General features: G+C 44.9%; 1 protein-coding gene across 1 annotated transcript in view; it reads right to left on the minus strand.

The window, feature by feature from the left end:
* The window catches only part of LOC115082203, a 59107-nt gene extending 44817 nt beyond the window's left edge, over nt 1-14290 (minus strand). The window contains exons 1-2 of the mRNA XM_029586453.1: nt 13627-14290; nt 2283-2447 (exon numbers count right to left, since the gene is read on the minus strand). Coding sequence (XP_029442313.1) covers nt 2283-2447; nt 13627-13975 — 514 coding nt within the window. The 5' untranslated portion in view covers nt 13976-14290. The remainder of the gene's footprint in view (nt 1-2282; nt 2448-13626) is intronic.
* Between the last annotated feature and the right edge of the window lie 7945 nt (nt 14291-22235).

A 22235-nucleotide genomic window follows, 5' to 3' on the forward strand; every position in this document is an offset into this window, starting at 1 on the left:
CCACGCTACTATGTTGGCACCCACTCCCAAACTTCTCATTTTGTTCCCGAGTCTATGTGGGACCCTATCAAAAGCTTTATTAAAATCCAAATAAATCACATTGGGCTCTCTTCCTTGATCCAATTCTCTAGTCATCCAATCAAAAAAAATAAAAATTTATCATACAGGACCTTCCCCTGTTGGATCCATGCTGCCTCGGGGCGAGCAACCCACTGGATTGTAGATAGTTCATTATCCTTTCCTTCAGCAGAGTCTCCATTAATTTTCCTACCACCGAGGTAAGGCTAACTGGCCTGTAATTTCCAGTCTCGTCTCTGCTTCCACTTTTGTGAATCGGGTCCACCATCGCTCTACTCCAATCTTGTGGAACTAAGCCTGTTTTTTTCTCAGCCTTTAAATATTGTTCCCCTTCACCTCAGAGTCTCACAATGCCACTTTTGTACTTCCTTCTATCACTAACAAATCTAAATATTCTTGTGTCCCCCCCCCCCCCCCCCCCCCGTCTTGCTATATTTTTTCGTCCATTTGAATTTTTGCATTTCTGATTACTTTCCCAGTTTATCTTAACTTTTCCAGATGTTGTTGCCTGTCTTACTCTATCTGCGATCTCTTGTAGTTTATGAATGCTAACCTTTTCTCCCTTACCTTTTCAGCTACATCTTTAGAAAATTAGAGGCCTCTTTTTTGTCTTTCCTTTATTTTCCTAACAAAAATATTAGTTGCCTTTATAATATTTCTTTTTAGTTTTGCTCACTGTTCTTCTATTTCTCCTAAATGTTCCCAACCACTTCATTTCTTGAGATATTCCCCTATTGATAGAATAGGACTAGGGAATCATTTTTTAATAAATCAATGAAAAATTAAGCTGTGGAAGGTCAAGGTCAATAGTCAAGGGTGGAAAATTATTTAGAAAACTTAAGTGCCAGTCAGTGTGGCAAGTAAGCTGGTAGGGTCAGGTACACAGTACTTAGTAACATAGTAAATGACAGCAGAAAAAGACCAAAATGGCCCATCCAGTCTGCCCAGCAAGTTTAGGGTTGCAATTGCCTCTCCGTGCAGATTATTCCCCTGTGCTTTTCTTGGAAACACAATGTTTCATTTCAATGTTTTAGGTTGAACCTTGCAGGTTATTCAAATGTTTTGTTTCCACCTCTGTCAATAAGGGATCCTCTGTGTTTATCACAGGCTTTTTTTTTTTTATTGTTACCAGCCCTCTCTCCACCACTTCCTCCACAGTAGCATTTCATAACCATCCCCGTCTCCACCACCACTTCCTCCAGAGTAGCATTTCATATCTGTAAGACATTTCCTGCTGACATGCTGGTAAGACACAGTTAGGCTGCCAGAACACCCTCACAGGAGCTGAGAAGTGGGGGCGATGCCCATGAGGCCAATGCCTTATTCTCTACCGGCCAGTGCCCAGAATATCCAACAGCAGAAAACAGCTCCACCTCTCTTTTCCCAGGCAGCTGCAGGAAACAGGAGGAGAGGGAAGACTCAAAGCAAAGCTAAAAAGGTCTTCTGCTCCCTAATCCAGCCTCTTGTTTTGTGTAGGGAACAGAAAGGGAGGCAGGCGCGTCTGGAGCAGAGCAGAACAGAGAAGAGATTTTCTATCCTTTAATAGTAAGGAAGTAAATGTCTGGGCAGTATGAGAGGGGGCGAATGTTGGGAGAAATGAGGAACAGTGGTTAAATAAATGGGGTGAATGCTGGGAAGGTGAAGAAGGGGGATTTAAAGCTGGGAGAGAATGTGAATTCCATCTCCTCTCCCAGCTCCTTGAAGACAGCAATGCAAACCTGGCCTGCCTGGCGTAAAGAAGAGAGTCGGGCACATGGGCATAGGTGTGAGAGAGCCAGAAAGAGTGACCGGGGGGGGGGGGGAACAACAGCCAGGGAGTACACTGGAGGGAAGGAGAAGGCTTGAGAGAAGATATTGGGGAGGGAATGGAAGAACATGAGATAGGGGGTGTGCTAAAGCAAGCGTTCCAATAATGCACCTGTAAGACCTTCTTTATGAAAACCTTGCCTGCGGTTTAAATTTATGTTTGTTTAATGGTTTTTATTTGTATGTTTATTTTATCTATTTTTATGAATGTATGATCTGCAAATCGCTTAGGCCTACTTTACATTAAGCGATTAATACATTTTAATAAATGAAATGGGTGGGAGGCGTGAGGGAGAAGATAAACCTGATCGATAGACCAGTCTTACCCAGTTGATGTCCATCACTTTACCAGCATGCATGCTCCTTCCAGTTCACTATCTGTGGCTGCATTCACTCACCTTGTACCCCACTGGTAGACGGCTGCTGGTCCTCCAAGGAAGCTCTCTCATTTTCTGGCCTGTTCTGTCTCCCACCTTCTTCCTCCCCCTCCTGGGAGGAAAGCACATAGGTTATATTGGGTCTGGCTTCTTGCCGCTCCATTCGTACTGTGCTGTTCCTGACGCCTAGAACCAGAAATGTAAATTGATGACAATTCAAAGAGCTCCTCGAATGAGGTTTCTGTATCAGGCAGCTGGATACGTGGTATTCTGCCTTTTCACAATGTCGGTCTCAAGGCATTTTACAATAAATTTAAATGAACAGAGGCCTTCGATGAGGGGGAGACGAAGTAGTGGGATATGGAGAAGTAGTGGGTGACAGAAATGGAGAAAGAGGTATGAAATCTAGCTACAAGCGGAGAGAGGTACAGAAGAGAGAGATGAAGGAGGAGACAGGAGACAGAAATGAACAATGGAAAGGAGTTAGGAGAAAAAGGACAAGAAGTTAATTTGAAATTTCCATTCCACTTTTCCCAAACAGATCCTTGTTCAAAATGGATTAGAAACAAAATTAAAGTAAAGTAACCAATAATGCCCCAACTCTCCCCAAGCCATGACAGACAAATGCACATTACAGAATAAAAAGTAGAGTGGAGGAGGGGCCTAAATGGTCACAGCAGTGGGCCCCTAAGCCAGGGTTCAAATCCTGCTGCCACTCTGTGACCTTGGGCATTTCACCCTCCTTTGCCTCAGGTACAAAATTAGATTCCCTGTCCCCAGAGGACACAAATTCCAACACTACCTGAATGTAAGCTACTTTGAAATCTCCGAAAGGTGGAATGTAACAGCAAATAAAATGCAACATCTACTTCTAGAAACAAAAAAATATCTTCTTGGTAGTATGAACAGAGGGAAAATCCCATCATGCACTGAATTGATGACCGGGGCCCTACACATCTAACAGAGGTCACAACTGGAGTACTGTGTTCAGTTCTCGAGGCTGTACCTCAAAAAAAATGATAGAAAGGCAACCAAAATGCTATTTGGTCTGCAAATAACTTACAACAGGAGACTGGAGCACCTAAATATGTAGGCCCGAGAGGAGAGGAGAGATGGAATGTGCATGACACAGCGTTAATGCACAAGAAACTGGGGAACCTTTTGGGGAAGGGGGGAGTCTCTTCCGAAGGGATGGGCTCCACCTTAACCAGGGTAGAAGCAGACTGCTGGCGCTAAGATTGAGAGAACCTTGCACAAATATCACCTTGGAGTGAGTTTCCTCACGCCGAAGGTCATCAAATCTTCACAAGAGACCACTGTTCTGTTCATATGTCTCACTTTGAATGTCAAAGTGGCCCCTAACCGCCTACACTAATACCTAAACATCCTGATAGAGCAGCTTTTAAACTAGAACAAAGGGGAAAGCCGACAGTCGCTCAGCAGCGCATGGTTCGGAGAGAGGTATCTTTAAAGGATACTAATGATGCATTAGAATTAGGGCATCCCGACAGTGAGGATCCAATAATAAGAAAAGTAGTCCAAGTGCTTGTAACTAAAAGTTCACCTGAGCTAAAAAATTCTAACTTATCCCTACCAATTAAAAAGCAGAATGAAAATACAAACAAAAAACAAACTTTGAAATGTTTGTATTCTAATGCCAGAAGTCTAAGAAGTAAGATGGGAGAATTAGAATGTATAGCAGTGAATGATGACAGACTTAATTGGCATCTCAGAGACATGGTGGAAGGAGGATAACCAATGGGACAGTGCTATACCGGGGTACAAATTATATCGCAATGACAGAGAAGAGCACTCGGGAGGAGGTGTGGCACTTTATGTCCGGGATGGCATAGAATCCAACAGGATAAACACCCTGCATGAGACTAAATACAAAATTGAATCTTTATGGGTAGAAATCCCTTGTGTGTCAGGGAAGACTATAGTGATAGGGGTATACTACCGTCCACCTGGTCAAGATGGTGAGATGGACAGTGAAATGCTAAGAGAAATTAGGAAGCTAACCAAATTGGTAGTGCAGTAATAATGGGAGACTTCAATTACCCCAATATAGACTGGGTAAATGTATCATCGGGTCACGATAGAGAGATAACGTTCCTGGATGGAATAAATGATAGCTTTATGGAGCAATTGGTTCAGGAACCGACGAGAGAGGGAGCAATTTTAGATCTAATTCTCAGTGGAGCACAGGACTTGGTGAGAGAGGTAACGGTGGTGGGGCCGCTTAGCAATAGTGATCATAATATGATCGAATTTGATTTAATGACTGGAAAAGGAACAGTGTGCAAATCCAAGGCTCTCGTGCTAAACTTTCAAAAGGGAAACTTTGATAAAATGAGAAAAATTGTTAGAAAAAAACTGAAAGGAGTAGCTACAAAAGTAAAAAATGTCCAAGAGGCGTGGTCATTGTTAAAAAATACCATTCTAGAAGCACAGTCCAGATGTATTCCACACATTAAGAAAGGTGGAAAGGCGGCAAAACGATTACCGGCATGGTTAAAAAAAATGATTTAAACTGCTAAAAATTTGCGGCAGTATGTTCATCATGGTTTCAAACAAAATACAGATTACCCTATGATTGCATTTGGAAACGGGCAGCCAAATTGGCGACTGTACATAAAAGTAAAAGACGCCGGTAGGCGGAAGTGTGCATTAGCCCTGGTATGAGGGTATTCCTTAATTTTAAAACCATGAGAGTAATGTGACCTGCATTTTTAATAATATAATAAATAAGTATGCACTAAAATCCAACCCCATCCATAACCCCGCCCCCATATGACCAAAGCCCCACCCTCACCGCAACATGAGGAACTGTATTTCGGGGTCACGGCATTAGAAAGGTTGAGAACCACTGACTTAGAGAATAGCCACTGCCATTAGAAATGGTAACATGGAATAGACTTAGTTTTTGGGTACTTGCCAGGTTCTTATGGCCTGGATTGGCCACTGTTGGAAACAGGATGCTGGGCTTGATGGACCCTTGGTCTGACCCAGTATGGCATTTTCTTATGCTCTCCGCTTACCTTGCTACTCTGCCTCCTCTGACTTTACCAGGGGTACCCGCTCCTTGGGGGCCTCGCTCTCTCTCAGGTCGCAGTCTGGAACCGGTACTCGCTCCTCGAGGGCCCACGTTCCTGGACCTGCTACTGAATATAACTTCTGCCAGGAAGTCACCGCTGTCTACAAAACCAGTGAGTTACCATCTCTCTCTCAGAGCTTTCCCTGGAACCAGGTACTCACTCCTCGAGGGCCTATTTCATTCCAGCTCCTGGGCTGTTCCAAGAGACTGTTGTGTGAGTGTGTTATCATCAAGGTTCTGTTCCTGAACTCTGCATACTCTCCCTAGTTAAGTCTGTCTAGACTTAACTAGGGAGATAAGCATCATGGAAAGGCAGCATAAAGCTATGGGGAGTGGGAAGATCCTCCGTGATTTGGATAAAAAACGGAGTGAACTATGTACCATTTTAGATGGGGAAATTCTTGATAAGTTGGACAAGTCTAGAAGTACCTATTTTGTGGAGGGCAATAAGCCAGGTAAATTGTTAGCTCGACAGTTAAAACAGCAGATTTCCCAGAGCACTATATTAAAAATCAAAGATCACAATGGCATTTATGTTTTTGATAATAAGAACATTAGACAACGATTTGTGAATTTTTATTCGGAACTATATACCAATGAACACCCAATTTCAGATGGTGATATCGGCACATACTTAGCTGAAGTGTCGTTGCTCTCCTTGATTGAAGAACAGTCGAAAGCTTTAGATGGGCCAATAACCCAGGGGGAGATATATCAAGCAATTTCCACTATTAAACCTCAAAAAGCCCCAGGCCTTGATGGCTTTACCGGACTTTTCTATAAAAAGTTCCGAGATTTGCTGGTTACTTATTTACAAACCGTATATAATGACCTCTTGAATAATCCTGTTTTGCCTCCGTCCATGAATTTAGCGGTATTACCATCTTGCCAAAAGCCGGCAAGGATAGGTCAACTTTGTGGTTCGTATAGACCAATTTCCCTGTTAAATGTAGATTTAAAAATCCTTGCAAAAATATTAGTAGACTAAATACTGTGTTGCCTTCCATGATTCACTCTGATCAATCGGGGTTTATACCCGGCATACAAGCAGGGGAGAACATGCGTAAAATTAATCTCATGTGGCAAGCTAGGAGGTGGCATATCCCTTCTGTATTAATGACTGTGGACGCAGAAAAAGCCTTTGATAGAGTTCATTGGGGGGTTTTATTTCGTGTCCCTCAGAAGATGGGTTTGGGGACTAATTTTAGACCATGGATTTCGGCTATGTATTCCTCTCCAAAGGTCTGTATCAAGGTAAGCGGCTCTTACTCTCCTATTTTTGAATTGGGCAGAGGAATCAGGCAAGATTGCTCCTTGTCCCCACTTGTGTTTGCTCTTTTTATGGAGCCTCTGGCCACGACTATTAGACAAACTGCTGACATCAAGGGGATAGCTATAGGAGAGAGACAATATAAAGTTTCGCTATCTGCGGATGATATCCTCTTTTCTATTGCTCATCCCCAACTTACCCTGCCCATTTTGGTACAGGAAATGGATAGATTTAGTCTAATATCGGGTTTTAAGGTTAACATGACAAAACCCAAAATTTTGAATGTTTCCCTCACCAAAGAGCAGGCTTCGAACATACAGGCTCACTTCCCTTTTAAGTGGACTTCTCAGAGCATTACATGCCTGGGCATTCATTTGGGTGCAGAGTGGAAGCAATTATTTGCTTTAAACTATACCCCCCTGATGGCGAAAACGATTAGGGATCGTGAAATTTGGGGACCGTATATGCTTTCCTGGCTGGGGAGAGCGGCAGTAATAAAGATGAATGTCTTGCCATGGTAATTACACCTATTTCAGACGCTTCCAATAGAACTCCCAACTAAGTTTCTGAAAGCCCTACATACTAAAGTCTTTCACGTTATTTGGCGTAAAAGGCCTCCCCGCAATGCGAGACATGTACTTCAATGCCCTAAATGTAAAAGGGGGGTTGGCTGTTCCGAACTTTTTAAAATACTAATCAGGCAGCCCAACTACCAGTGGTACCGGAATGGACTGCACATAGAGATCAAAAACAATGGGCCATTATTGAACACGCACTGATAGAGTAACCACACTTTATCAGCGTCTATGGGGCCTACCCATGAGGGAACGGGACGAGAAGGTCTGCAATCCTTTTACTAAGGTGACTTTAAATGTAGATCTGTACTGATGGGTCATCAGCACATTTCACCATTGTTGCCTCTGGGTATCTATAAGGGTGGATATCTAATAGCGAATTTAGGTGACTTCATACATAGATGGCGTAAATGGGGCTTGTGGTGTTGTGGACAATTGATACATTTATTTTATTTATTTATTTAGAGGTTTTTATATACCGATGAACGTTGGTAACATCTCATCGGTTCACATAAAACATAATTCAGCAACAAGCGCTTTTCATTATAACATGACTCGACTATTATATCATTTGGTGATTTACAGCAAAAGTATGGGCTGCCGGATACTGAATATTATCAGTGCCTTCAGTTGCATCATAGCCTTCAGGATCCATCTATTAAAGCACAAGTTATTCGGCCAAGAACTGATTTTGAGGATCTATGCTTTAAATCTCAAATGTCTAAAGGAGTTATATCTAATATTTATGCTTGGCTGGGACAGCATTCTATAACTCGTGCTTGTCATCAATCTACATGGGTACAGGACTTGGGCCTCCAATGGACTGATAAACAATGGGGGCGATGCTTCAAGAATATCATTAAATGTTCAATTTCAGCTAAGTGTCGAAACCAATTACAAGCTGCTATGCCGTTGGTACCTCACTCCTCTTAAATTGAATAAAATGTATGCGAGCCACGACCCTCAATGTTGGAGATATTGTAAAATGGAGGGGGTCTTTCCTACACCTTTGGTGGGATTGTCCCAAAGTGGTTCCATATTGGCGATGGATTGATATGCTCCTTCAAATGCTGGGTATCAAAATACCCTACACAGCAGCGATTTATCTGTTATCGGCATTTCCTTCGTCCTGGCCATCACTTACAAGACTTCTAATCAATCAAGTCTTATGTGCTGCACGGCAGGAATTGGCAACTCACTGGCACCAGGTTTTGCCATCTACAGCCCAATCGGTCACTAAAAGACTATGGAATGTTCACTACTGGGATTACCTACAGGCAATACAGAATGATAGGGTGCCACATCATGCTAAAATATGGAAACCAAGGAGAGCGTAAGGACAAGAGTGGTTGGAGAATCCCTTTCTGTAAGAGCCAACTGAGGGATTCTGGGGTTCGTGGTAGCTTGCTTTCCCCGATTCCGACGGCGCCCGACAGCTGAGACCCCGCTGACGTCACGAGGCGGGACCAGAAAGCAGAAGCAGGAAGCCCTACAAAATCGGGCAGAGAGCGGCGTGCTGCAGATGCCGGCACGCCGCCTAAGCCGCGCATGCTAGGCTTTGCCTGGCTTAGCCTGGATTCGCATGGTTTCGCCGGAAGAACTGGACTAAGCGAAGTTCCCTAGGTAAACATTTTTCTTTTTTCTCCCTCAGCTCACTCCTACGGGTAAACTTTGCGGAAATTTGGCTATACAGTTAGACTCTGACTGATTTCTTTGTGGGACAATCTGTTTGAGCTATGCCTCCTAAAAGGAAGGGGAAGGTGAGGGTTTTTCCCTTCCTCCCATTACCATCACCTATACAAGCTGAAATCAGTCGGTTTATGATCTCGCCTGCGTTTAATAAGGCAGGGTATGAGGAATCTGGTGTGCCAATCAGTCAGGGAGGACTGATTGTGCCTGCAGAGGAGACCTCCCTCAGTCCTAATACAGGACTTCCACCGGCACGGAGAGAAGGAAATGGGATGATTGGAGAAGCTGAGGTGGAGATTAGTTTGTCCAGTCCAGAAGCGGGGAAGGACGGATATCCCAATCAGCTGAGGGTGTTGATGGAGCAGAAGGAGGAATAGAATTGTTGCCTCCCCCTATGGGGTTAGAGGCACAACTGACCAGCAGGACACCCCCTATCTCATTTCCTCATCCAGCAGTGGTTACACTGGACAATCTATGGGAGATGATGGCTGGGATGTTAGAAAATATTAAAGGTTTGGAAAATAAAGTGGACTTACTAAGTATGGGACATCAACAGGAAATTTTTCAAATTCAGAAACAAATTAGAGAATCTTCTGATAAAATTAAAGTACTTGAATTTAATGATAAGAAACATCAAGACTTTCATATAGCTGTGGTCAAGGACAGAGAAAATATTGCTTAAAGAATTGAGGCCATCAAAAACAATTCCAAGCGTTTAAATTTAAGAGTTTTAAACTTCCCCAGGATAATTGGGGAAGCCCCTTTAATTTCCTTAAAAAAGTTTCTAATTGAGAACCTTGGATTTGTTGCTGATGAGTCTCCTACCATATCTAACTTATTTTCTACCTAAACCTAAAAATATAGTAACACAAGAAACTAATCAAATGTTTCAAGGAAATTTGACAAACTTCCTGGAAGATTCTCAAGCACAAGTGATAGATAGGGGGACGTTGTTGGCAATTTTTTCCTCAATTAACGACGTAAACACACTTATGAAAAGGTATTTTGCCAAATACCCCATCAATCACTTTGGCCAATCTATTAAACTTTTCCCAGACTTAGCTGCTTCTACGCAGATAAGACGGAAAGCCTTTTTAGGCTACCGACAGGAGGTAATTGCTTTGGGATTCTCTTTTAATTTGAGATTTCCATGTAAATGTCTAATAGCAAAGCAAGATGAAGTTTTTATCTTTTCCAGACCTGAACATTTAAAGAATTTCTTAGAACAACGGAAAACAACTTCATCCCCCGTGTCCAATGTTAATTAAATATATGGAAATGCAGGTTTCTGTAATAGCCCTGGTATTGTTGGATAATATGAGTAGTATAATGGGTACACTCTTTTTGCCTTAACCTCTACTTTTGACCTTCAACTCTGCTCTGCCGTTCCTACTCACCAGCATGGCTGCTTCCTTAACACACAAGTTTGACCTTCATCTCTGCTCTTTTGCCTCCATTGATCAGCTACACTCTTTCTGCCTTAAGCACTACTTTTGACCTTCAACTCTGCTCTGCCGCTCCTACGCACCAGCATGGCTGTTTCTATAATATATAAATTTGAACCTTCCGCTATTCAACAGCATAGAAACTGCCTTGACCTAGTCCTTTAACTGCTGTCTCTGAGTTCTTCATCTCAGTTCTTTCCTTTTATGGTAATCATCTGATAACTTTCACACTTAAATACCCTTCCCCACAGCCTCATCCAATCACCACCACCACCCTGCTCATAGCTGGGTAATGGAGACTGACCCCGTGCAAAACGCTCCTTCATCAAGTTCTGAGCGTTTTTTGGAAGCCAGCAAAGAAGGTTTAATTTGTGAAAAGTATAAAATATAATGTAATTCAGTGATAAAGTATTTGATTTTAAATTAAATGTATTCAAATTGTTGATATATCTTAATACCAGATGCATTACACCCCCATTTTTGTAAGGGCTTGTAGTTAAAGCTAATTGTATAGATACATTTCTTGGGCTATTTTAAATTTAGAGATTCAGAACTACAAATTATTCATAGTTTCATTCATTCCTGTTACATTTTTTATTTCAAATACTGACATATATTTTGGATTTTGATACCCAAAATATAGAATTCCTAGACTGTCTTTTGGTCTGGTTTCAAAGTGGAGATTATTCTCAAATTGTCTTTATAGATGTTACTTTTTGCAAATCACATTTAATTATTACAATTATTTTTATTTTTTCTGTTTTTGTGCTTTTTCACTGATGACAGACGGGCAACAAAGAGCTAAAAATAATTTATTTTTGTATCTCATTTTTCCTTAAAATTGAGAATGTTTTTGAAAGAAAATGAGACTGGCTTTTGAAGGTGTTTTCTGAGAAAACAGACTAAAGGATAATTATAGTAATAAAATCAGATTGTGTAGATAAACTCACTGTATTAATTATAATTACTACTCCAGTCTAATAAACTTTTAAAATAAGAATCATAAAATGTATACATGTGTACAAACAATACATACTGAAGAAAAAAACTAAGGGGTAGATTTTTAAAAAGAACATGCGTGCGTCCATGTGCTCGCACTATTCGTCACGCGCACATGGACGTGCAATTTTATAACATGCGCAAACATGAGCACGGGATTTTATAATCCACTCATGCATGTGCGGGCGGCGTCCGGGGGGCTATTTTATAAGATTACGCGCGGCGATGCAATTGGGCCTCCCCGAGTTCTCTCGCAGTCTGCTCCAATTAAGGAGTGAATTTGGAGGGAACTTCCTACCCTCCTATCCATACTCTCTCTCTCTTCCCCTCTCCTCCCCACCCCCTAAACCCTTTCTCCTACATTTCGTTATTTTTGTTTTGTTGCTTACTGCTCCATCGGAGCAGTAAGCAACTTGCGCACACCGGCCAACTGCCGGCACGTACTTCCCCAGCACAGCGGCAAATGGCTACGGTAATTTATGCATGTTTGCCTTTGGTCTAGTATCTGAGTACCCAGATTTTTTACATTGGGAAATATCAGGGGATTTCATGAAGAAGAACGGACCTAACCTCATTACTTGTCAATCGGACATATTGCGCAGGATTGGACATATATCTGCTGCCTCAGGGTAAGGGAGGGGGATGTAAAGGGGGAGATATAGACAGGCAATCTATGTATACTGTAGGGGGCTGTTGTCATTTCACTTTCAGACTGATACAGTACAGTGCGCTCCGGAGCGCACTGTTAGCCTGCTATTGGACGCGCGTTTTCCCTTACCCCTTATTCAGTAAGGGGCGGAAAACGCGCGTCCAACCCGCGGCACCTAATGGCGCCCTCAACATGCAAATGCATGTTGATGGCCCTATTAGGTATGCCCGCGGGATACAGTAAGTAAAATGTGCAGCCAAGCCGCACATTTTACTTTAAGAAATTAGCGCCTACCCAAAGGTAGGCGCTAGTTTCTGCCGGCACCGGGAAAGTGCATAGAAAAGCAGTAAAAACTGCTTTTCTGTGCACCCTCCGACTTAATATCATAGCGATATTAAGTCGGAGGTCCCGAAGGGTGTAAAAAGCAAAGAAAAAATTTTTTAAATTGGGCCGGCGGCTGTCGGGCCGAAAACGGGACGCTCAATTTTGCCGGCTTCCGAGCCTGTGGCTGTCAGCGGGCTCGAGAACCGACGCCGGCAAAATTGAGCATCAGCTGTCAAACCCGCTGACAGCCGCCGCTCTGGGCCAAAAGGAGGCGCTGTGGACATGCCAGTGTCCCTAGCGCCTCCTTTTCCCTGTTTCTACCGCACCATCTAATTTGAATACTGAATCGCACGCACTGGCAAGTGGCCGATGCACACGCCGGGAGAGCAGGCATTCGTCCGCTCTCCCGCGGACTTTACTGACTCGGCCTGTTTGTTACTGGCATTGTTAATATATAACGGCTTAAGTTTGTTTCTTTTTTGCCGATATTTGTTCATACAGTTTGGAAGCGTACAGCTTACTAAGCCATCTGAATTTTGGTAGAAAACAGATGGGAGCGAGGGAGGGATGGGATGGCTGTTAGCCGCTTTTTCATGTTTTTGGCATTGTTATTATATCTTGCCTGTTCAGGTGTTGTAACTTCTTAAAATCTAATAAAATGTTAATTGAAAAAAAATTTAAAAGATTCAAACCAGGAAAATGTTATGTAAAAAAACTAGTTCATTGGTGTGTATCATCTGTCTCTGAGACTGCTTTTGAATCGCCTTGTCAGTAATCTTGCACTCTCCTGAAATATTCCATACCTTATCTAAATATTTTTCTTTAAGCTGGAGGTGTCAAGCGTTTATTTATAGCTCACAACGCACTAATGTCACACCACCTATATAACTCAAAAAATTGGCTCCCTGTCCGTTTCTGCATGCAGGTCAAGCTCCTGTTACTCACCTACAAGTAGCTCCCCCCCCCTCCCTCCCTCCCTCCCTCCCTCCCTCATGAACTTCATTTATCTATCAAGTCAGTCACTCTTACCCGTCAACCTTGTAGCATAAGCTTGGAATGAACTTCCTGAGTCGAAGCCTCATGCTCCCTCTCTGACACCTCATGCTCCCTCTCTGACAGTACTCAAACACGGTCTGAAGTCCACCCGAGACTGCTTCAGAAACACTGAAACGAGACCACCAGGGCCCAGCTCGTCTACCCCCGATTATCCCGCTTAGGGGTATTACCATTGCGCTAATAAACGAAACGCTCGTGGTGCCTGCCTCTCCCGCGTGCTCGCAGGGGGCTGGGCAGGTGGAGCAGCCGCCGATCCCTTACCTGAGAGCCGCCGCTCCGGGAAGGGGGGCCGCCCGGCCCGCTCCCACAGCTTCCTGAGCATCTTGTAGTACTCCGGGCGGCAGCGGCCCTGCGGCGTCTCCTCGTCGCCCGCCTCCAGCCGGGCCTCCCACTCCTCGCGGAAACGCTGCTTCAGAATCCGCCACTTGGCCCGGCACTGGGCCACGCTGCGCTCGTAGCCCAGCACGGCCAGCATGCCGCGGATTTTCTGCCAGAAGACCTCGTTGGGCCTGGTGCTGGAGGTCATGAGCTGCTCCAGCGCAGGGGACTGGCGGACCTCGCCGAGCAGGAGGCGCACCTCCTTGGCGAGCCAGAGCTGGCCGGCGGGCATCCTGGCTGCTGCTGCTGCTCTTCGCTCCGCCGAGCAGCGGCGCCCCCGGCCCGGCACGGGAGGCGGGTCCCGAAGCGGCAGGGCCGGATGGACAAGCGCCGCATGATGCTGATGCTCTCTGCTGGTGATGAAGCCGCCGGCAAAGGCGCGCGCTACTTCCGCAGGCCTCGCGCTCGCCTGTCCTCCCGGCTCCTCTCGCCCCCAAACTGAACCTTTGCAGCCGCTGACGTCGCACGCGCACGGCCCGCTTACCCCCTCCCCCAGGCATGCTGGGAGCTGTAGTCTCAATATCCGCTCGTTGAGCTCCGTCTCAAGTGATCATGCGCCGCGCTTGATTTTTTTTTTTTAACGTTGCGCGTGCGCTGGGAGTTTATCGTGGAGCCCTTTTTGTCCAACTGCGCGTGTGGCAATTTACGCCTTGACTCCCTTTGTACCAGGTCGATACTGTAACGTGCTGGGAGCGCACAATTCGGACGCGTAAGGCGATTCAGCGATACAGGCTCCAGTTTCACGCGTCCTTAGCGCTTCTTAAAACAGACGCATAACCCTTTCCGCACCCAGCATGTATATGATATGTAAATAAACGAATTAGCTCTATAATGAAGGAATTAGCTATTCCCCTCCGATACTGTGACGCGCGCTCAGATTATCTCCTTTGTAACCCGCTATTTTGCCGCGTCCTTAACCTGTTAGTTTACCGCTACCCTCTACTTGGTGTTAGTGTGGTGTTCGAAAATTAAAACGGGAATAAAGTGTAAAAAATGGTGTAAAAAAAAGTGTAAAAACATTGCTTACCTGCCCTGGCCCCGTCCTGTCCCCTCCCGAAGCAAAAAAAAAAAAAAACCGAAAAAGTAGCAAGGCTCGGGCCTGCTACGGTAGTCCCTTCTCCTCTCCTCCCGATTTCGGCGCTCAAGGCGGCCGGGTGGGCGTGCATTCATCCAGGCAGAGGGAGCCGGCGGCGAAAGCGGCCTCCGGCTCCCTCTGCCTGGATGAATGCACGGCCCCCGCCGGCAGTGAATGAATGCCCGTGCGATTTCGGGGCTCATGCCTTGAGTGCCGAAATCGCACGGGCATTCATTGGCTGCCGGCGGGGGCCATGCATTCATCCAGGCAGAGGGAGCCGGCCTCCGGCATTCATCCAGCGGCCCCCGCCGGCAGTGAATGAATGCCCGTGCGATTTCGGCACTCAAGGCATGAGCCCCGAACTCGCACGGGCATTCATTCACTGCCGGCGGGGGCCGCTGGATGAATGCCGGAGGCCGGCTCCCTCTGCCTGGATGAATGCATGGCCCCCGCCGGCAGCCAATGAATGCCCGTGCGATTTCGGCGCTCATCGCACGGGCATTCATTCGCTGCTGGCGGGGGCCGTACATTCATCCAGGCAGAGGGAGCCGGAGGCCGCTTTCGCCGCCGGCTCCCTCTGCCTGGATGAATGCACGCCCACCCGGCCGCCTTGAGCACCGAAATCGGGAGGAGAGAAGGGACTATCGTAGCAGGCCCGAGCCTTGCTACTTTTTCAGTTTTGTTTTTTTTAAGAACATAAGAACATAAGAAAATGCCATACTGGGTCAGACCAAGGGTCCATCAAGCCCAGCATCCTGTTTCCAACAGTGGCCAATCCAGGCCATAAGAACCTGGCAAGTACCCAAAAACTAAGTCTATTCCATGTAACCATTGCTAATGGCAGTGGCTATTCTCTAAGTGAACTTAATAGCAGGTAATGGACTTCTCCTCCAAGAATTTATCCAATCCTTTTTTAAACACAGCTATACTAACTGCACGAACCACATTCTCTGGCAACAAATTCCAGAGTTTAATTGTGCGTTGAGTAAAAAAGAACTTTCTCCGATTAGTTTTAAATGTGCCCCATGCTAACTTCATGGAGTGCCCCCTAGTCTTTCTACTATCCGAAAGAGTAAATAACCGATTCACATCTACCCGTTCTAGACCTCTCATGATTTTAAACACCTCTATCATATCCCCCCTCAGTCGTCTCTTCTCCAAGCTGAAAAGTCCTAACCTCTTTAGTCTTTCCTCATAGGGGAGTTGTTCCATTCCCCTTATCATTTTGGTAGCCCTTCTCTGTACCTTCTCCATCGCAATTATATCTTTTTTGAGATGCGGCGACCAGAATTGTACACAGTATTCAAGGTGCGGTCTCACCATGGAGCGATACTGAGGCATTATGACATTTTCCGTTTTATTCATCATTCCTTTTCTAATAATTCCCAACATTCTGTTTGCTTTTTTGACTGCCGCAGCACACTGAACCGACGATTTCAATGTGTTATCCACTATGACACCTAGATCTCTTTCTTGGGTTGTAGCACCTAATATGGAACCCAACATCGTGTAATTATAGCATGGGTTATTTTTCCCTATATGCATCACCTTGCACTTATCCACATTAAATTTCATCTGCCATTTGGATGCCCAATTTTCCAGTCTCACAAGGTCTTCCTGCAATTTATCACAATCTGCTTGTGATTTAACTACTCTGCACAATTTTGTGTCATCTGCAAATTTGATTATCTCACTCGTCGTATTTCTTTCCAGATCATTTATAAATATATTGAACAGTAGGGGTCCCAATACAGATCCCTGAGGCACTCCACTGTCCACTCCCTTCCACTGAGAAAATTGCCCATTTAATCCTACTCTCTGTTTCCTGTCTTTTAGCCAGTTTGCAATCCACGAAAGGACATCGCCACCTATCCCATGACTTTTTACTTTTCCTAGAAGCCTCTCATGAGGAACTTTGTCAAACGCCTTCTGAAAATCCAAGTATACTACATCTACCGGTTCACCTTTATCCACATGTTTATTAACTCCTTCAAAAAAGTGAAGCAGATTTGTGAGGCAAGACTTGCCCTGGGTAAAGCCATGCTGACTTTGTTCCATTAAACCATGTCTTTCTATATGTTCTGTGATTTTGATGTTTACAACACTTTCCACTATTTTTCCTGGCACTGAAGTCAGGCTAACCGGTCTGTAGTTTCCCGGATCGCCCCTGGAGCCCTTTTTAAATATTGGGGTTACATTTGCTATCCTCCAGTCTTCGGGAGGAGGAGACAGGACTGGGGCTGCACCGGAGACCGGACGGGGCCAGGGCAGGTGAGCGGGGGCTGGGGGATAGTTTGCCGAGCATCGGGGAACATAACTGTCCACTTCCTGGTACCTGTCATTTCAAATGTCATTTGAAATGACATTTGAAACGACAGATACCAGCGCGGCCGTGAAGCGTTAGGCCCGCGAACCCAGGATACTGTATAGGCGCTCTATACAGTAAAATGGGTTGCGCGGGCCTAACGCCTAAGGCTTCGCAGCCGCGGCATGCATTTGCATGCAATTAGAAGAGAGTATAGAGCGGTAGGTGAAGAGAACTGTGCGTGCGGGGAACGAGGGTGCGCCTGAGACTGCCGCACTGTTTCTACCGCGGCCTTAGAGTATCGACCCGTATGCTGTATGCTGAAAAATATAGTCTTGAAAGGGTGAGCAGGGGACGTAATTAGGATTGACCCCAGTCCCGATTCTTTTTGTTCCTGGACTCTACAAATTTTCGGGATATTGTGCACAAAAAACATGGCGGGCTAAAATATTCTGAAAGGTCCCGACTTTATCCCTCCAGCTGCAGGTTTGCATCTGATCCTCCTGTAGGAGTGCCAGCTTTTCCATAGACCAGGACTGGAAGAGGACGCTGGTGGGTTGAAAAAAGCCTCCCCTTTCATAAATTTGTTCCCACGTCCCTTGAACCTAATCCAGCATCCATACTGAGGACCCTCTAGTGCCTGCAGTTTTTTTTTAGAACTTGCTTTTTACTTGAGCAAGTGCTGCCTTGTCCCTAGAAGCTACTACTAGAATTTGTCCCAGGCCCCAAGTGACATGAGCACTGGAAGAAGAAGCTGCAGCACTGGTAGGCCTGGCCATGCCACACAAGCCATGGGAGTAGAAGAGGCAGGTGTGGTGGCAGGCAGCAAAAACGCAAGTTAGAAGCAGCAGTGATGGCCAGCAGCAAATGGGCCCCCATAACACCATATGCATGGATATTAGATATACTAGGCAAACCTTACAGCCTTTCTTCCAGGCGATCCCCGGACCCGACGGACACGCAGATGGTCGAGGAGCGAGGCGGGAGTCTGGGCCTGCGCAGTCGGCGCTGAAAGCCCATCGGGGTGTCCAAATCTGCACTTACCTCCGATGGGCTCCCCTGCCGACCACGAGGCAACTCTTCTTCTTTGCTCGCCGATCCTCCGGGTCACGCGCCCCTCCTCTCTTCTAACTCACCAACCCAGGGCGCTCTGGTGACCTCATCAGCCGGCAACTACCTGGGATTTAAATCCCAACCTTCCTCCTGGCGTCACGCACCAAAGGGGCCTGCCCCTTAGTGCGCCCCTTCGTGCAGCCATTCGTGCAGCTCCTTTGGAATGGACTCAGATTGCTGCTGGACTTGGGCCCTCATCTAGTTTCCGGCCCTCTCAATTCAGGCCTGTATCTTCCATTTCCCCTCCTAATTGGTCTCATCCAGATTCCTCTCCCCCTCAACCTTCAAATTACTTAAATTTCTAAGGATGCGTACCTTCTCCATACCCATCATCAGTAACCACTTCAGAAACCATTCTAAAACCTCTTCCTTTCCCACCATCCAACAAAAAAGACTGATTCCTATCATGATCTCTCCGTTCACACAACTTCTGGGTCTCTCGCTTTTCTCTTTAACTCTTTTTAATGCACAATCTCTCACAAAAAAACCCCACATCATTAATGATTACCTATTGGATGCCAAACCCGACATCTGTGCAATCACCGAAAAATGGCTGAAACCAGTTGACACTGCTTTAACCAACCAACTTCCTATACATATATATGATGTATTCTCAATCCCCAGACTGAAAAAAAGAGGCGGCGGTTTACTACTAATCACAAAAAAGAGCTAAGGCTAACCCTCCAACACACAAACTCAACATCAAATCTTGAATTCTCCATCTTCAAATCTACACACCTTCAAATTTGTCTAACTTATGCACCTCCGGGGCTTTTAGAATCAGACCCCTCTCGTCTAATTGAACGCATTGCCAAATATATCAACAACACCGATGCCCCCGCTATAATCTTGGGAGACTTCAACCTTCACGTCAATGCTACTCCCCTATCCCCCAATTGCGAAACGTTTCTGTCCACGCTTAGTTACATGGGATTTAAACAAATCATTAACAGCCCTATGCACAAAGCTGGACACACATTGGACCTAATTTTCTTAAATAAAGGAGTCACTCTTTCCTCCTTGCCTATTTGCTCCTCTGTTCCTCGGTCTGACCACAGGATGATCACTACGTCTTTGGACATCAATGAACCCTCTCCCCAAGCATTCACTAAAACCACAATCCAAATTAGGAAACCATGTTCTACGGACATTCTCAGCTCCCATCTATCCAAAGAACTAGTCCATCTTGATCTTTCAGATGCAGTCGCGGCTACCACCTCATGGTTCAAGATCACGAATAAAGTTGCAGATCAGACTTGCCCCATTACTCCGAAAGTTCTGCACTCTAACCCAGATAACAGAAAACCTTGGTTCACTCCAGAACTGAAAACTCTCAAGCAAGAACTAAGAAGCAAAGAACACAAATGGCAGAAAAACCCTTCCTCAATTACTCAGGCTGCCTATAAATCCCTCATGCACTGTTACAGGATCTCTATCCTCCGAACGAAGAGAGATTTTTTCACTCATAAAATCCATCACTTCATCTTTGACTCTAAAGCCCTGTTTTCTTACATCTCAGCCCTCACCAAACCATCACCTCCAACTATCCTGGATGATCAAGCATTAAGTAAAGCTTCAGAACTCGCCACATACTTCGAGAAAAAAATCACCAACCTGATATCCCCGCTTATCTCTAACAAGGGTCAGTCCCCTCCCTCTTACAACTCTACGATACAATACAACACGAGTCTAGAATCTTTTGAGCCCACATCTTCCTTAGAGATAGAAACCTTGCTCAAGAAACTCAAATCATCCTCTCACCCATCGGATTTGATTCCATCAAATTTACTCATATGCATCCCTAAAACCATTGCTAAGCCTATTGCTAAAATCATAAACTGCTCTCTAGTACAAGGTCTAGTTCCAGATTCTCTAAAGCTCGCCACTCTCAAACCTCTGTTGAAAAAACCAAACTTGTCATCAGCTGATCCTGCCAACTTCCGCCCTATAGCGAACTTACCGTTCATTGCTAAACTCTTGGAAAAAATTGTCAACAAGCAACTTACAGAATACCTTGATGACAAAATCCTAGCCCCTGCTCAATTCGGTTTCCGCAAGGCATTAAATACAGAATCCCTTTTAATTTCACTTTCAGACACCATCCTCCTGAGCATGGAGAAAAGACAACCTTATCTCCTCGCTCTACTAGATATTTCTGCTGCCTTCGACACTGTGAACCACTCAATACTCGTAGATCATCTAGTCGACATAGGCATCACTGGGACTGCACTCTCTTGGTTCAAGTCATTCCTCAACAACAGGTCTTATAAGGTCAAAATCAACAATAAAGAATCCCACCCAGTCAGCTCCACCCTGGGAGTCCCTCAAGGTTCATCTCTCTCCCCAACTCTTTTCAACATTTACCTTCTCCCGCTCTGCCATTTACTTGCAAATCTGAAGTTAACTCACTATATATACGCTGATGACGTGCAAATTCTCATCCCAATTACGGAATCACTCCCCAAAACCCTCGGATTCTGGAATAACTGCCTTCAGTCAATCAACCATCTTCTCACCAGCCTCAACTTAGTCCTTAACACTAATAAGACAGAACTCCTCTTCATTTCACGGGATGATAACATTGGAGTAATCAACAATCCTCCCACTGCTCAATCAAATTTCTCCTCCCATGTAAGAGACCTTGGAGTCATCCTGGAAAACCATCTAAACCTAAAAAAAAAATTGTCAATAATACCACAAAGGATTGCTTCTTCAAATTACAAGTCCTAAAAAGGCTGAGTCCACTCCTCCACTTTCAAGACTACCGCACAGTTCTGCAATCTATCATCTTTTCTAAAATCGACTACTGCAACTCGCTTCTTCTCGGACTCCCTGAAAACACAATCAAACCCCTGCAGATGTTGCAGAACGCCACCGCAAAGATTCTGACCAATACCAACAAAAGAGAGCACATTACACCCATACTCCGGAACCTTCATTGGCTACTCATTAAATTTAGAATTCTCTACAAAGTCCTCACAATTATTCACAAAGCCATCCACAGTCTCACTCTGCTGGATCTAAATATCCCGCTTCGTCTCCACAAGCCTCTTAGACCAGTTAGATCTGCCTACAGAGGCATTCTTTGTGCCCCTCCAGCCAAATCCTCTTTAAGGAAATGCGCACTATCAACAGCCGGTCCTCCACAATGGAATGCTCTCCCCCGGATCTCAGGCAAGAACCATGCCCTTTGTCTTTAAAAAAAAAGCTCAAAACTTGGCTATTCGAGCAAGCATTTCCCTAATCAGATGATTCGTCTCCCTCGATCATGACTGATCTAGCCTAGCAACTCAAACTATCTGTTCTCCCTAACTAACGAACGTTCTCTTTTACGCCTTCTTGCAGGTCAGGACTGGACTCAGGATTGAACTCTGATCTAGGTTTAACCCCTTTTTTGCAAAATATGCTTGTTTTATATTACATGTTATCATATTCATCTTCGATTCATCATTATCCGGTCTAATTGTCTCGGTTCAATTGTTGGGTTTAATTACTCACCCTTTCCCTCACCCTTTTTTAAGTATCTATTTGATTCTTTATATCCAGTTAAATGTTGTTGATAGTTTTTGGCATCATATGCTAGCATCTTGTTTTTATATCTCCTGTATTTATTTTACAGGATCCAAGTTCTTTGTAAAGCTGTTATGCCATATACTTTTCACTGTAAACCGACGTGATATGTAATTGTGTACATGAACGCCGAGATATAAAAGTTCAAAATAAAAAAAATAATAAATTGAGCCCTCCATCACACAGGCCTCTCCATACACAATTGAAAATTTGCATGTTGAGGATCTGAAGGTAGACCCTTAGTCCGAGGTAGAGTTGGCACTACCTGAGAGAGTAAACCCTCTTAGGTCCCTACTGTTGGAAGGCGAGGCCAGATAAAGCAGGAGCCAACTAGTACTTCACCACTGGAAGCCCGCGATCCTCCTGGGTGGAGCCCGTAGGGACCCGGGCCTCTTGGACTTAGGTGGGTCCCTGAGGACCGGAGAAAGG

Source organism: Rhinatrema bivittatum, unplaced genomic scaffold (assembly GCF_901001135.1).
Source record: "Rhinatrema bivittatum unplaced genomic scaffold, aRhiBiv1.1, whole genome shotgun sequence".
Lineage (NCBI taxonomy): Eukaryota > Metazoa > Chordata > Amphibia > Gymnophiona > Rhinatrematidae > Rhinatrema > Rhinatrema bivittatum.